Source organism: Cervus canadensis, chromosome 10 (assembly GCF_019320065.1).
Source record: "Cervus canadensis isolate Bull #8, Minnesota chromosome 10, ASM1932006v1, whole genome shotgun sequence".
Taxonomy (NCBI): Eukaryota; Metazoa; Chordata; class Mammalia; order Artiodactyla; family Cervidae; genus Cervus; species Cervus canadensis.
Genome location: NC_057395.1, coordinates 54,131,978 through 54,147,302, shown reverse-complemented (window position 1 = coordinate 54,147,302; position 15,325 = coordinate 54,131,978). Strand labels below are relative to the sequence as shown.

The 15,325-nt window shown below is 56.8% G+C and overlaps 1 protein-coding gene across 2 annotated transcripts in view; it reads left to right on the top strand.

Moving 5' to 3' along the window:
- Window positions 1-3,716, top strand: part of CDH4 (cadherin 4) — a 475,216-nt gene extending 471,500 nt beyond the window's left edge. For both annotated transcript variants that reach the window (XM_043480167.1, XM_043480168.1), the window contains exons 13-16: window positions 140-373; window positions 555-694; window positions 1,373-1,537; window positions 2,100-3,716. In XM_043480167.1, coding sequence (XP_043336102.1) covers window positions 140-373; window positions 555-694; window positions 1,373-1,537; window positions 2,100-2,306 — 746 coding nt within the window. In that variant the 3' untranslated portion in view covers window positions 2,307-3,716. The remainder of the gene's footprint in view (window positions 1-139; window positions 374-554; window positions 695-1,372; window positions 1,538-2,099) is intronic.
- The last annotated feature ends 11,609 nt before the right edge of the window (window positions 3,717-15,325 follow it).

Sequence of the window (15,325 nt, the reverse complement as noted above, 5' to 3'; positions counted from 1 at the left end):
TGTGTGGTATGTATGTGTGCATGTGCGTGTGTGCCTATGTGTGTCTTAGCCAGACAGGCCGAGCCTCTGCCTGCATTTGTCTGGCTCAGAAGGGCGGGCTGGCTGCCCGCTGAGCAGAGCGCGCCCCGCCCCCACCCAGGTGACTACGCCCAGCTCAGCCTGCGCGTCCTGCACCTGGAGGCCGGGGTGTATGACGTCCCCATCACCGTCACGGACTCGGGGAACCCGCCACTGTCCCACACGTCCATCATCAAAGTCAAGGTGTGCCCATGCGACGACAACGGCGACTGCACCACCGTGGGCGCAGTGGCGGCAGCCGGGCTGGGCACAGGTGCCATTGTGGCCATCCTTATCTGCATCGTCATGCTGCTCAGTGAGTGCGGCTGGAGGTTCCAGGGTGGGGGGACACCCTACCCACCAGAGTCTGCCACCAGCCCAATTCAGACGAGGGGAGTGGTAATGGACACGGGCCCCAGTGGCCACACGTGCCCGCCTTCCACACACTCCCGAGGGTGCACACACGCACGCCTGCTCACAGCAGCCCCACCCCGCAGCCATGGTCCTGCTCTTCGTCGTGTGGATGAAGCGGCGGGAGAAGGAGCGTCACACAAAGCAGCTGCTCATCGACCCCGAGGACGACGTGCGGGACAACATCCTCAAGTACGACGAGGAAGGGGGCGGCGAGGAGGACCAGGTGAGGCTGTGGGGGCCTGCCCAGCCCCGCTGAGCACACCCCCAGCAGGCCCTGTGACCTCCCCTCCTCAGCCCTGAGCCCCCACTCGCACCTCCCTCAGCCACTGACCCCAGGCCTGTGCCACCCTACATCCCGGGGCTCGTTGAAGGGGACCTGGGAGCTGTGGGTTGGGCCTCACTGGGCATTTGGGGTGAGCCTTACCAGGCTCAGCTGGTCAAGAATCCACCTGCAATGTGGGAGACCTGGGCTCAATCCCTGGGTTGGGAAAATTCCCTGGAGAAGGAAAAGGCTACCCACTCCAGTATTCTGGCCTGGAGAATTCCATGGACAGCACAGTCCATGGGGATCACAAAGAGTCAGACTGAGCGACTTTCACTGTCACTTTACCCCATGGAAGCTTAGAGATCCTTGTGAAGTAGGGTAACAGCGGTCCCAGGTCAGTGACGAGGTACAGAGCAGGTGAGGGGTGGGCCCAGGTTGTGGGGGGCTGGGGGCACAGACCCTACATGTGCCTTGAGGACAGACAGGATCTGATGGACAGAGGCGAGGCAAGCCTTTCAGGGAGGACAGACCAGGTGATAGAGACGGATGAGGATGCACCCCATGGACCTCCCCCATGTCTCTGCCTGCTGTCCCCCACCCTGGGCCCCCTCGCGGACTCCACCACCCCCCCCACAGGACTATGACCTCAGCCAGCTACAGCAGCCAGAGGCCATGGAGCACGTGCTGAGCAAGGCCCCCGGAGTGCGGCGGGTGGACGAGAGGCCCGTGGGCGCCGAACCCCAGTACCCAGTCAGGCCCGTGGTGCCCCACCCGGGAGACATCGGCGACTTCATCAACGAGGTGGGTGGTCTGGTAGGGGGTGGGGGGGCGGGGGGGCACACTTGCTCACACGGACCAGAAAAGCTCACTTTTCTGTGAGGAGGGTGGCGTGAGGAGGCAGATTCAGACCTGGGTTCACTGAGCCCTGCCTAGGGGTGTGGTGGGGGGCAGGCCAAGCCCCGCCCCCCAGCATCCCCACTGGGAATGGCCTGGGGGGTGGGCATTCATCCAGAGCCGCCCCCTGACCACACACTTGAGGGTCCCTCCTGACATCTGGGATCTGAAGTTCCAGCCAACAGGGTCCCTCCCTTAGCTCGCTCCCCCCCAGTCTTGATACTGAGCCCAAGGTGCCCACCTGCCAAGTCCACGGGCATCAAGGGTGCGCCCCACCTCTGCATATCTTCCTTTGTGGGAAAGGGGGGCACGGCGAAGCCGGTGTGTGGCCACCTCCCCCGCCAGGCCAGTCGGTAAACCTTGCTCTACTCAGCTCTGAGACCCCTTTCACAGACATACGCAGCACTTACTGAGCACCTACTGCACGCATGGCCCCGCCCCGCACTCTAACCCCGTTTCTGTGGCCCAGGGACTGCGCGCAGCCGACAATGACCCCACGGCGCCCCCATACGACTCGCTGCTGGTGTTTGACTACGAGGGCAGCGGCTCCACAGCAGGCTCCGTCAGCTCCCTGGACTCCTCCAGCTCCGGAGACCAGGACTACGACTACCTGAACGACTGGGGGCCCAGATTCAAGAAGCTAGCGGACATGTACGGAGGCGGTGAGGAGGATTAACGGGCCTCCCCGCCGGACGCAAGGATGGACAGACGGACGGACGGGAGGAGCAGGACTGGAGGAGGCAACGGGCCTTCCCGACCCGCAAGGCCATGTCACTCCGTGGTGGGGGTCCCCGCCCTGCCCCCGCCCCAGCTGTCTGGCATGAACACTTGACCCGCGGCTGACTCAGCACTGAGGAGAGCAAGAGGCACTCTGTCTTAACTTGAATTTCTTAGGACAGAAGCACTGTTTTAAAAAAAAAATGAAAGTGCCTTTTGGTACATGTATCAGATTCCCTCAAACTCAGGAGCGACTAAAAGCAAGCAGACAGACCCCCCACCCGGTCCTGAGCACCTCTAGCCCTGGCTAGTCCCAGCTCTGAAGGCACCAATTAAGGAATTGGGAAGAATGTGTCTTTTTTTTTTTTTTAAATCTTTTATCAAGAAAACAAATGGGTGACTCGCTTGACAAAATTGACAAAGAACAACGGGTCTAAACCCCATCAGCCCCTCTGAGTCCTCATGCTTTGCTGTCCACAGTCAGGGTCTCCTACCCCATGGGGTCCCCAGGTCAGCACGAAGACCCACCTTCAGCTTCTGCAGCAGCGAGTCCCCTGGGTGCAGGCCAAGCCCGTGGACCCAAGACCCACTGTGACTCTGACTTTTGCCCCGACTCCCAGAATCTGGAAACAGCTGGGGCCATCCCTGATGTTCCCCATGGCTGCCCCTGGCCATCCCCAGGGCCCCCCAGTCAATCATTAGGCCTCCCCCAGGGCCAACTGTGACCCTGAAAGCCACCCAGGTCCCCACTATCTTTGGACCAAGACAGTATGGTGTCCCAAGAAACCACAAGCAAAACCAGCCAGCATCCCACCAACCCCTGGCATGAACCCTCCACCCTCTCAGTGAGACTCCCAAGGAACCCCAAGTCAAAGGCCCCCAGACACGCACCAGTCCAGGCCCCAAAGGCTCTGGATGTCTCTGGCCACCGGCAGGGCTGCACCGACCACAGGGAGAGCTGATGCTCACTTGGGGTCCAGAAACCATCACAGCCAGCAGGAGACTCTGGGGTCTGCCCCAGCCCTGCCCCTCTGGACCGGTCTCTGGAACCCAGGAGCTGACAAGGATGGCAGAGGTCTACTCCAATGCCGGAACAGTCCCATCATCCGTGCCGTCCATCCCACACATGTGTCTGGGCCATGCCTGCCGGGAACAGTCTCCTTTCCTTTGGACCCATGTCAGCACCCAGCAGCTGCTGGGCCAGTTAGCTGCTCAAGCTCTCAGACCTGGATGTGCCCTCTTGATGGGCAGTGTGACTCTCAAGCCAGACTCCAGGCTCAGTTCCACAGGACAGCAAGAGGCGCTGCGTCCCAAGGACCCACCGGAGCCCCTGCTGTGTTTGCCAGGGTTGCGGGGGGTGGGCAGCTAGAGGGGAACGGGTGAGAAAATGCCCTGGAGCAGCTTCTCCCCCCAAGCATCACCCAGGGATAGCCTGCCTGGTATGAAGGCACCTGGGCTGGCTGGAGAGGCCCCTCCAGGGGAATCCTCACCTGCTCTCAGCTCCCCAGCAGGACTTGGCATCGGGCCTGCCCTGGAGCCCCACCCTGGGCCTGCTCCTGGGGTCAGGCCTCCAGAGGACCTGAGACAGGGGTGCACATACTCCCCATGTTCTCCATGGAGGGGGGTCTTTGATCCACACCCCCGCCCATGGCCTGCCCCCAATGCCATGGTCATCCTCTTTTCTAAACAGCTTCAGCCTCAAAGATGAACTTGAGTGTACACGTGTGTGTGTGTGTGTGATCTGCGTGGGTGTGTCTCCGCTGGACGTCAGGGTCTTCCCCAAACCAAACTCCTCGCTAATTCCATCCACTCTCCCAGGGCTGAGCTGAGCTGCGGGGGGCGACTCGGCTTGTAGCCTGAGGGAGGCAGGTCCATCCTGACCCCGTCCACAATGGCCCAGGGAGGGACGAAGGGACAGGTGGACGGAGGCAGCGGCCACTTGGGTCATGTACTAATGCCCCCAGGCATACAGGCCATCTCACAGACCTGGGTGGGTAGCCTGCTGAGGTGGGGGGATACCCGCTTCCTGCTATGCAAATCGCTTGGGGTCAGACAGCCAATGAGGATTGTCCCAGCACCTGGGGGCGTGGCCATTTGAGGACTGCTAGTGTCCTCAGGGTTGGTGAGATGTGAGCTGGAATCAAAGTTTTAAGTTTCAGTCAAGTTTCAGTCAAAGTTCTAAGTATGAATATGGGGTGGGGGACCCAGACAGCTGTGAACTCTCCCCACTGGACTCCTGAAGCCTCCTTGGGTCCCCAGGGTCCTGGGATCACCCCAGGGATGGGGTGCCAGGCCCAACCCACAGCTCGTTGTCCTGAACACCAGCCCCCCAGCCTCCCTGCAGCTCCTCTCCCCCTTCTCTCATTACTGCCAGGCCCCCACCCCACAATCTGTCTATGTTACACAGGCCCCATCCCTGCTCCCAGGCAGCCGAAGAACAGCCCCTCCTCACCTCCACCCCAGACAGCCCCTGGAGACCCCCACCCACTCCCAGAAGCATCCGGGAACTCTGTCCCAACCAACGGTTAGCATTAGCTACACAGTCAGTATCAAACATTTCTCACGTAGCTTGTAGATGCGACGGGTCCAGACTAGGAGGGGCGGCCAGAGAAGGCCTGGACTCAGCGCTGGCGAGGTGCTCGGGCAGGTCCTGTGCCCGCAGAGATTTTTGTTCTTGTGACCAGGACTCACCTGCAAGGACACCCCAGCCTTGAGAAGCAGGCATCCCCAGCCCGGGGCCCCGAGCCTATCAGGCCTCAGCAGCCCTTCCCCACGGCCCAGCCGGCCTTCCCCTTCTCGTGTTCTCAGAACACCCAGGCGCCAGGCCTCCCACCGCCAGAGCGTCAGGGTACCAGCCAGCCATCAGGCTTCCCTACTGTGAGCACCACTGACCCACCCAGGTCTTCGAGACAACTCTGTTCTCTCTGAGGGGAAATGTCAGGGAGGGGAGTCTTGGGTTTTGTCAAGGCTGAAAGGAACACCAAAAAAGCAAACACAGTCTCCCCCACGAAGAGCGCCCTGTGAGACAGTCTCTGGCCATGTGGTGTACATACGACAGGCTCCGCGATGCCGGGATCCCATGGGGGGAGCACCTCTGTGTATAATTGGAACGCGTTTCGCTTTTCCTTTCTCTCTCCTTTTCCCATTCTGATTTTTTTTTTTTTGCATGTTTCTTTCTGACAATGGACAACATGTGTAGCAGCCCGCATGACTGTGGTTGTTCTGGGGAAAGATACTGGAGTATGATGTATTCTCACTGCAACTCTGAGCATCGCGCAGTTAGACAAACGTTCCAACTTTTTTTGTAATCGTCAACAGCACAACTATTTTGTATTGTTGTTTGTATCATTTTGTACCAAAAAAAAAAAAGGAAAAAAAGGGAAGAGCGTTGATGTTTTCAATGTGTTTTTAGTGCCAGGCGGTCTTGGTTCCACACTGCGCAGTGGCTCCGCAGGGTCGTCGTGTGCGGGAGCAGACGCTGCTGCAGGGGAGTAAATAAAGCCCCCCTTTTACGCAGTTGGCCTCACCCTGGTTTGTTTTTCTTCAAGTGTCCCTGTGAATGGCAGATGGATGAACACAGGGGCTTTGGTGTCCAGAGTGGGACTTGCTCGCTCGGCAAACATCTCAGGGCCCTCTGTGTCTCGGCCTCCATTCTGGGCTCCAAGCACAGCCCTCAACAGAACCAGGCTCCTCACACAGGTGAGGCCCAGGGATGTGGACAAGCAAGACCCAAGCGCCATGCGTCTAAATATGGTAACATTCCTAGAAGGTATAAAGCAGGCTAACAAACAAGGTGCGTCCCGCCTCCTGCCTTGGCAGACACACCTTCGTAACAGCAGGAAAGGCCTGGGTCACGTTGAGGATTCTCCTGCTCCTCTGATTCTCTGTGCACCTCCCACCTTCTCCCCACTACAGGGGCTCTTCATTCCAGCCCAAACTGCAGCCCCAGCCCCATGCCAGCCAGAAACCCCAAGGCAAGTGGGCCCAGTCCTCCAATGTTCTCACAGCACAGCCTGCCCTTGACTACTGGCCTGAGTCTGAGCTGCGCTGGCTCACACTTTGCTGGTCACAGAGCCACACAGGGGACCCCCAGGGACACTGCTGGGCTCGCTGGGGCTCTGCCAGCCTCAGGGAAGCAGCTCGGAAAGGCTGAGGGGTGCCAAGCTCAGCCAGTACTAAGTGATGCAGTCAGACCCGCAGAGGGAGCCCCAACCACCCCCACCAGGCCTTTCTGGGCCTCAAATCACAGCTAATCACAGGCGCAGCTGACAATCACAGGCACAATTAGCACTTGCCTCTAATGACATTCACAATTAGGCAACTGCTGTGGGCCTGGGATAGGCAGTCAAAGAGGGGTCGGGCACAAACTCCTTGTAATCAGACCCCCGGGGCAACGCCCGGGGGGTCATTCTGCTTAAGGTCACCCTCCCAGCTCCCCAAGTGGCTCAGAAGATTCTTTACTCAGCAGGTAAAGAATCTGTCTGCAATGCAAGAGACCCAAGCAGGAGATGAGGATTAGACATGGGTTTGATCCCTGGGTGGGGAAAATCCCCTGAAGGAGGAAATGGCAACCCACTCCAGTATTCTTGCCTGGGAAACCCCAATCCATGGGGTTGGAGGCAGAGGCCTGGCTGTCCCTAACAACCAGGCTGGCTCGAACAACCACAAAGGCCAGCCTGGGGCCTCTCGGAAGCCAGACAGTCCCTTCTCTGACCCCAGGGCCTACCCTTGGGTCATTTTGTTAGAGAGAGGTCACTACCTTGCCTACATGTGGACACAGGCCCAGGAGGGCAGTCAGAGCAGTCAGTTCACAGGCAAGCACTGGCAAAGCCCCTGGTGCCTCAGCTGCTCCACCAAGGAGGCCGGGTTCAGCCAGCAGTTGGGGGAAGGGGCAGACTCTGGGACTGACGTGCTGGGGGATGCACACAGGAGGCCATGGGAGGCAGTGATACAGGATGGCCCTCCATATGCCCCAGCCACATGGCAGCCCCCCACCACAAACCCGATGCCCACCCCCGAGAAAGCTTCCTTGACAGGAGAAGAGCCTAAGCAGAGGAGGAGCCAAGGCTCGGAGAGTGACGGAGAACAGGGCCAAGAGAAGAGGAAATGGCTGTGTGGGTGAGGGCAGGATGTGGGAGGCAGGTGGTGGACTGACCCCCATGGAGGCCCTGTTCCAGCTCGGCCCAGGCGTGGGGAGGACCCGCACTCAGCTCTGGCCTTATGGCTGGATACCCTGTGCCGGCAGCAGGATGGTCTGGAGCTCAGGGAGATGTCAAGTGGGACGGACGGGGGTCATCAGGGCACAGTGGAAAGTGGACACCATGAGCGGAAGCAGCCACATGTCCCAGGAGGGGGTGATAAGGGACAGAGCGGAGACTCAGGGCTGAGAACCCCCAGGTTGATGCTGGCGGGCCCTACAGATGGACAGACTGGTGGGCAACTGCACCCCCGGGAGCTGCTTTTGGAACCCAGCAGAACCCTGTGCCCCTCCTTCCCCACACACAAACACACAAAGGCCCCTCCACACCCCCTGTCTCTCTCTGTAGAAAAGCTGAGTCTCCCAGGCCTCCCAGAGTCACAAGGAGTGGCTCCAGCAGCTAGTGAATACTGCATAGTCGCAGACTCAATGTTGATGCACGACTAAAATTGTCAGCAAAGACATGCTACACACCCATGTCGACAGCTTCCACTCTGAGAATATGGTGCCCTCTATCAACATGCAGGGCTTCCCTGATAGCTCAGTTGGTAAAGAATCTGCCTGCAATGCAGGAGACCCTGGTTCAATTCCTGGGTGGGGAAGATCCGCTGGAGAAGGGATAGGATACCCACTCCAGTATTCTTGGGCTTCCCTTGTGGCTCAACTGGTAAAGAATCCACCTGCAATGCAGGAGACCTGGGTTGAAAAGATCCCCTGGTAAAGGGAAAGGCTACCCACTCCAGTATTCTGGCCTGGAGAATTCCATGGACTGTATAGTCCATGGGGTCACAAAGAGTTGGACATGACTGAGCAACTTTCACTTTCACTATGTCAACATACAGAAGTTACAAAAGATGGACTTCACCCCTGATCCCACAGAAATGGAATAATTTCCCAACAAGTGGGAATTTGTAAGCAGCTCTTTGCAAGAAGGAGCTCTTTGCAGGAGGCCCTTTTGCCTTGTCACTAACCTCAAACCAGGCACCCCCATGCTCTGCTCATCTCTGGCCCAAGCACACCTTTCAAATCTTTGATCACACAATCCCTGGCCTAACCTATTGGGTCTCTCCATAGATCAAAGACATAGAAAGGAAGACCAAGCAATTAATAGATAACCAGGGCTCTATCCCAGCTTCCGCCTTCAGTAATCTCATGAACAAAGTACATGAACAAGACAGCAACTGAGGAAAGATCACAAGGAGCCAACGAGCCTGCAGGCAGTGGGGGCCAGCCCCCATCTCCATGATTAACTGACCTCACTTCCTCTTTCCCCCTTAAAACCCTCATGGCTAAGCAGAATCTTGGGACTCCGTTTTGGGGGACAGAGTCCCTTCTCCCCAGATTGCTGGTTTTCTGATTAAAAGCACCATTTCCATTCCTGCCAACACATGCCACTCCAGTATTGATTTTTAAGCAGTGAGCAGCCAGACCTGAGTTCAGTAACATTTTCACTTAAGAAAAAAAATAAAATAAAATAAAATAAATAAAAAAAATAAAATAAAAAAAGAAAAAAAATAAACTTTCACCCTGAACCCAATTTTAACTGATAAACACAGGCTGGGCGCTATTTCACAAGAGCCCGGAGCACTCTCAGCTCTCCCAGGCTCTCCTGGCTATCCCTTCCTGCTCTCCCATCCTCTCTCAACCCCTAAGTGCCCTCTCCCCCAACACATAGTCCTCCTCCATCTGCTCAGGGACATGCCCCCGGGAGATGCCCCCATCCCAACAGCCCAGAGCCGGGTGAGGGAGGTGAAGGAGGGCTCAGGTGCCACAGATCTGCCCCAGCAGGCCTGTCCACAAAAGCAGGGGTGCTGCCAGCTCACTGGACCTACCCCCATGGTGCCCAGGGCAGGCCTCTCAAGCACAGCCCTGAAGCACCTCAGTCTGGGGAAGAGGGGTAGTGCATGGGCACAAGCAGAGTTCTCTCTCGACCCTCCATACTGCAGCTTGAAGCAGCCTCATCAGAGACAGAAGAGCCCCTGAGCAAGGGTGGGGTAAGTAGTTCAGTCAGCCCCCTTTGGAGGTAAGGCCAAGGCCAAGGCCTCCAGGGGGGCCCACCCTAGAATGAGAGGGCCTGAAGACCACCCTACACTCCCTGTACCTGCTAACCTGCCCGGCAGCTCCCCGGAGGCCTGGGTGGCAGTAAGTTCATCCTGACCCAGGCCCTTAGGGGTTGGATCGGAGTGGGGGACACTCTGCAGCCTGGAGGCCTCCTAAACACTGACTCAGCTGGACACCATCAGACCTCACCAAATAAGGGTCCTCAAGGTTGACCCTGAGGAAGCAGGAGGCCCTGGACACTGGCTAAAGGGGCAGGGATGGCTGGGTGTCAGGGTCACTTGCCCACAGTCAGTCAAGTCCACTCCCTCCGCCCTCCCTCCCAACCCACGTGCTCCATCACCACTCCCCCCCAATAAATAATGCCCACCAACCCTGTCCCCAACCCGCCCCACCGCGCGTGCGCGCGCACACACACGCACACACAGCTGTCCTGACTCACGGGAGGCTGAAGGGCGCTGTCCGCGGTGCTGACTTTCAGCTGCCTGGCCCTGCCCCGTGTGGCCTCAGGAAGCGCCCATGGGAACTTCTGCCTGTTTGGGAATAAATCACCTGCTTGGGAACTTACCTCAAAGGCAAGAACTGCGACAGAGAGAGGAGAGGTCTGGCCCTGCTGAGCTCCTGCCACGGGGACACCGCTTCTCCTGGCCCTCCCCTGCTGGGCCAGGCAGTGGGGAGGGGGCCCAGCAGCCGGGGCTCCACGGGAGCAGCCTGCCGCCTTGCACGCCTGGGAGGCTCTCGTGGTCCTCAACCATCAGACTCCTCTGCACACAGAGCTCCCCCGCCAAGATGGTCCTTCAGTTCTCACCATCTGCCTCCTTATGGGATTCCTTCAACAACTTCACTATTGAATGTTCATGGGTTTTACCTCGAGTTTTCCCCCGAACTGTCTCTACATCTTGGCAGGGCAGTGATCGCCCTGGCTGTCCCCACTGTGCTCCAAGCAGCCAGCATGGCCTGGCCCAGAGGAGCCGGCACCCCAGCTGATGAGACTCGCTAACCAGGCCCCCGCTCCCTGCCTCCCTGGGGCAGCAGCGAGTGTGTAGCCAGAGCCTGGCCAGAGTCCAGCTTGGCTCCTCCTGGAGCTTCTAACCTTGGACAAGTTCCCTAAAGGTCTCTGGGCCAACACCACTTCCCAGTGGGTGGCTGAGAAGATGAAGATGAACTGAGAGGAGATAAAGGCCAAGTGCCCATGAGCACTTCAGAATGCCCAGGGGTGGGCAGGCACCCAGGGGACCCACACTACAGGGCCAGCCCCCAGGGATGAATGCTATGGTCAGCAAGCAGGCAGGGTGTGCACATGTGTTTGTTTGCCAAACAGGCACCATCTCCTCCACCAACCAACCAGGCAGCTGGTGGGCACTGCACCCTGGCCCTATTGACCGAGACCTCCACCCACCACCAAATGCTGTAGAAGACTCTGGGGGGTGACTTAGGGAGGGGGCAGGAAACTTCCAGAAGCATGCTGGCCCCAGTGGCCAGGCAGGGGGTGAGAGGTGAGCACTCTGCACCTGGAGCCAGGAGTGGGTCTGTGCTGGCAGCCAGCATAGGAAGGACTTTTCCTTCCTTTTAAATTTCTGGAACAGTTGCCATGGAAACAGAGGCTGGCAGTCAAGAGCAGCTGAGGAGGAGGCATAGTTGGGCTCCGATCAGCTGGGCCTGTGGCCAGGTGGGGACAGTCACCCGCACCCCACCCCTCTGACTCTGTAGAAAGAAAGAAAATCTGGATTCTCAGCCTCTCTTGGAAAGTTACAGGACTTCTCTCTGGGTCGAGTACCAGGCTACAGGTATGGAGGAAGCCGGGAGAGGATGCTGGACGTGAAGGGCCAGTGACTATGCCTGGAGCAATCCAGCAGGTCTTTCACATGCCCTTTGCAAGATGGTGGGCACCAGCCCCTGCCCTGCCTCATCCTGTTAGCAGGAAGGGGGTCCCTGGTGACCCTGGGTGGCTGGTCAACCACAAGTGGTGAACAGAGATGGGCCAGGCCATTTCAGGGCCTGAGGACACATCTCAGGGCATGTGTCTACCTTCTGCCTGCTCAGCTCAGGCCCTAGGACTTCTCACATGGGAAACCGGGAGGCCCATGAGAAGGACCTTTGTCAGGTTCCAGGGCTGCTTCTTCATATTTTCTGTCTGGTGGTGTTGGTGATGAAATAAAAATTCATATTGTAAGGCAAGCAAGAAAAAGTTAAATCTTTTTCTCTGCCCTTTGACCTCCTCCTTCCCCTCTAGGGTGCATTATGAAATAACCAGACCTCCCCATCAGCAGAAATATCTGCTCAACCATAAAGATCAGTTTTGCTTCTTCTGGCACTAGCCATGTAACTCCCTAGAAGATCACACTTTCTCAGTCCTTTCTCAGTCCTGGAAGGCGCTCAGATGACCCATCACTCACCTTATGTGTGCAGACATCTTTGCTGTGCATTATGGACAAGACCCCTAAGTCATTTCCCTTAAAGATAAGGATTGGTAGAGAAGAGACTAACCAGATGACCTGGGGAGACACCTGGGCTGCACCTCATGGAAGTTTGCAGCTTAAATATGTACTGAGAGTGGCTCAGTTGTGTCCAACTCTTTACGACCCCATGGGCTATACGTCCATGGAATTCTCTAGGCCAGAATACTGAAGTGGGTAGCCTTTTCCTTCTCCAGGGGATCTTCCCAATCCCCAGGATCAAACCCAGGTCTCCCACATTGCAGGTGGATTCTTTACCAGCTGAGCCACAAGGGAAGCTCAAGAATACTGGAGTGGGTAGCCTATCCCTTCTCCAGTAGATTTTTCCAATCCAGGAATTGAACCAGGGTCTCCTGCATTGCAGGCAGATAATTTACCAACTGAGCTATCAGGGAAGCCCTAAATACGTACAGAGGACCTCGTCAATGTCTCTAGCTATGTCACCCATACTCTGCCTATTTGACAAGATTCCTGGTTCCTGCGTTAAAAAACATGTGACTGTTGTTGTTCAGTCGCTCAGTTGTATCTGACTTTTTGCAACCCCATAGACTATATAGCACACCGGGCTTCCATGTCCTTCACTATCTCCTGGAATTTGCTCAAATGCATGTTCATTGAGTCGGTGATGCCATCCAACCACCTCATCCTCTGTTGCCCCCTTCTCCTGCCCTCAATCTTTCCCAGCATCAGGGTCTTTTCCAATGAGCCAGTTCTTCGCATCAGGTGGCTAAAGTATTGGAGTTTCAGCTTTAGCATCAGTCCTTCCAGTGAATATTCAGGGTTGAGTTCCTTTAAGATTGACAACAACAAAGGCAACTTGAAACCACTGACCAGATACACAGTGTAAAAGACCAACGACTGTAATCGTGTAACTCTAGATGTGGCCTGAGGAAGCAACAAGAGGGAACTGTATTCTAGACTATGACAGATTGTGAGAAGGTGGCCCAAAGTCTTGACTACTGTTAACAGGGCCTGGTCCAGTAATAGCACATCGAGTGCCCAGCAACAAAATCCTCACCTGACCAGAGAATGAGCGCAGGGGGACAAACTGGTCATGAAATGCCTTCCAACTCTGCATAGAAATTCAGGCCAAAAGGGAGGAGACTGTACACAAAGACTCTTGCCCGCCACCCAGTTCTACAAGAATCAAGTTACCAGCCACCACAGTTGCTGACCTGCAGCATAGCCCAACAGGAATTCACGGCAAAGACCAGGGCAAGGTGCTTTGGGCTCTGGGGAAACTGGCAGGACTGGCCTGCAGGTAGTCAGATATTTTTAGGAGAGAATCTTAGGAAACCAGTTTCTTGCCTCTTCCCATACTGAGAAAAGCACTAAAACCATTAACAAGAGACCTACTCAAAGACAACAGTTACCTCCCACCAAGCTGTGTGCTTGGGTGCCTGCACCCCACGAACAAAGTCACATACATGGACTTCCCTGGTAGTACAGGGGATAAGACTCTGCCTGCCAATACAGTGGACACAGGTTCGATCCCTGGTCTGGGAAGACTACACATGCCACAAAGCAACTAAACCCGTGGGCCACAAATACTGAGCCTGTGCTCTAAAGCCATTGAGCCACAACTAAAGCCCATGCTACAAGATGAGAAGCCATCCTAAAGAGAAGCCCAGCCCACGGGGATCAACAAAAGCTCAGTGAAACCAAAAACAAATAATTTTTTAAAAGCTCACTTATGCTGCCCCTCCCCTCATCTCCTTGAGACATCCTCAGAGCCCTTTGAGAAGCTGCCTCCTAGGTTATAATCCACAGATTGGCACAAAAACTTCCCATTTCTTTCTCAGATTTGACCAGTGTTTTCACACACACAGCTGCATGCCCATGCTTTTTAATAACATTTTGGTAGCTTCACTGGGGCGTTCTGGGTGCATGGAGAGGTACTCCACTCCCACAGACCTGGGGGGCGGGCACACAGCTGCCCCTCGGGCAATCAGCTTAGTAATGGGCCCTCTGGGCTCTAAACCCAGGGCATCAGCCAGGTTTCTGCCCTTCCCCAGGGAAGCGAAGATGGAAACTGCACTCTGAACAGGTGCCTTGGTTAACCTCTCAGCCACCCTGGGGTTGGGGGTGGGGGTGTTACTATTGTCTCCACTTTAGAGATGAACAAACTGAGGCCCAGTGGGTGAAAAGGCTGCATCCAGAGGAGGGGACACGAGCCCCAACTCCGTGCTGCAGGAGAAGCAGCCATAGGCCAACCTTGCCAGGAACCCAGTGAGGGCAGATGAGGTGGGGGGAGGCCTGAGGACCCCACCCCTTCTGCAGGTGCCCAAATGAGGGGCCAGGGTCTGGTGCTGTCACCCCCACCCAACTCCCTCCCTGCATGACTCCCTTCTTCCCCAGGCCCAGCTCTTCCAGAAATCCCTGCATGCTCTCACCCACAGTTGACAGAGGACCCCCTCCCAAGGGGCAGTCCCTCCCCTCCTCTCGGTGGGGAGGGGTCCTTGGCCCAGCCAGACTTGGGGACTGCACCTGGCTTCCTCGCTGAGTTTGCCCTGCGAAGGGGAGAAGGGGAGGGTCCATGAGGGTGTGAGTAAGGAACACTTAAGACAGGTTCCTTCCAGGGTGGGGGCTGTAACATTGGGGTGGGGTGGGGGTGAGGGGGCAGTCTTCGGTCCTTCCCCAACCTCCTGGGAGCTGGTTCTCAGGGCCTGGCTGCTTTTGCAGACCTGGTTGAATTGACAAGTGAAATTCTTGCCACCACCTTGCCCTAGCACCTCTGAAAAAGGCTCACTGCTGTGCCTTCAGGCATGGCTGGATCAGGTGCTCCAAGAACACCACTCTTTGCCTCTGTATTGACCTCGGTTTCAGCCATACTCTCCAGAAACACCAGCCAGAAAAGCTAACTTCCTACCAGCCCCCAAACATGTAGAGCTCCTGTGGATTGCCCACAGCCCTCCCCCTGTACCCCTTCCACTCCTCCCACCCCCTTTGAGCCCCCCTCCCTACATCCCCCATCTGCCCCCTCTCACACCCTCTCTTTTCCTTAGCATGCCCCAGCCTACCACCACTGACTGAAACAGCCACTGCTGCCAGCAGCAGCAGTCCCTCAGGGGTCATCTCCCATCTTTAAAAGGCCTTCCTCAGCCTCCTGCCCCTCTTCCCACACAGTCTGTTCCCAAGGTTATATACACAGCTCGACCCCCAACCCATCCTCTCTCTACCTCCACCCCCTACTCAGCAGCATCCCACCTGCAGGGCATCCCTGGGAGCAGGGCAGCAGCTCACCACTCTCTGGCGCTCCTTGTCCCC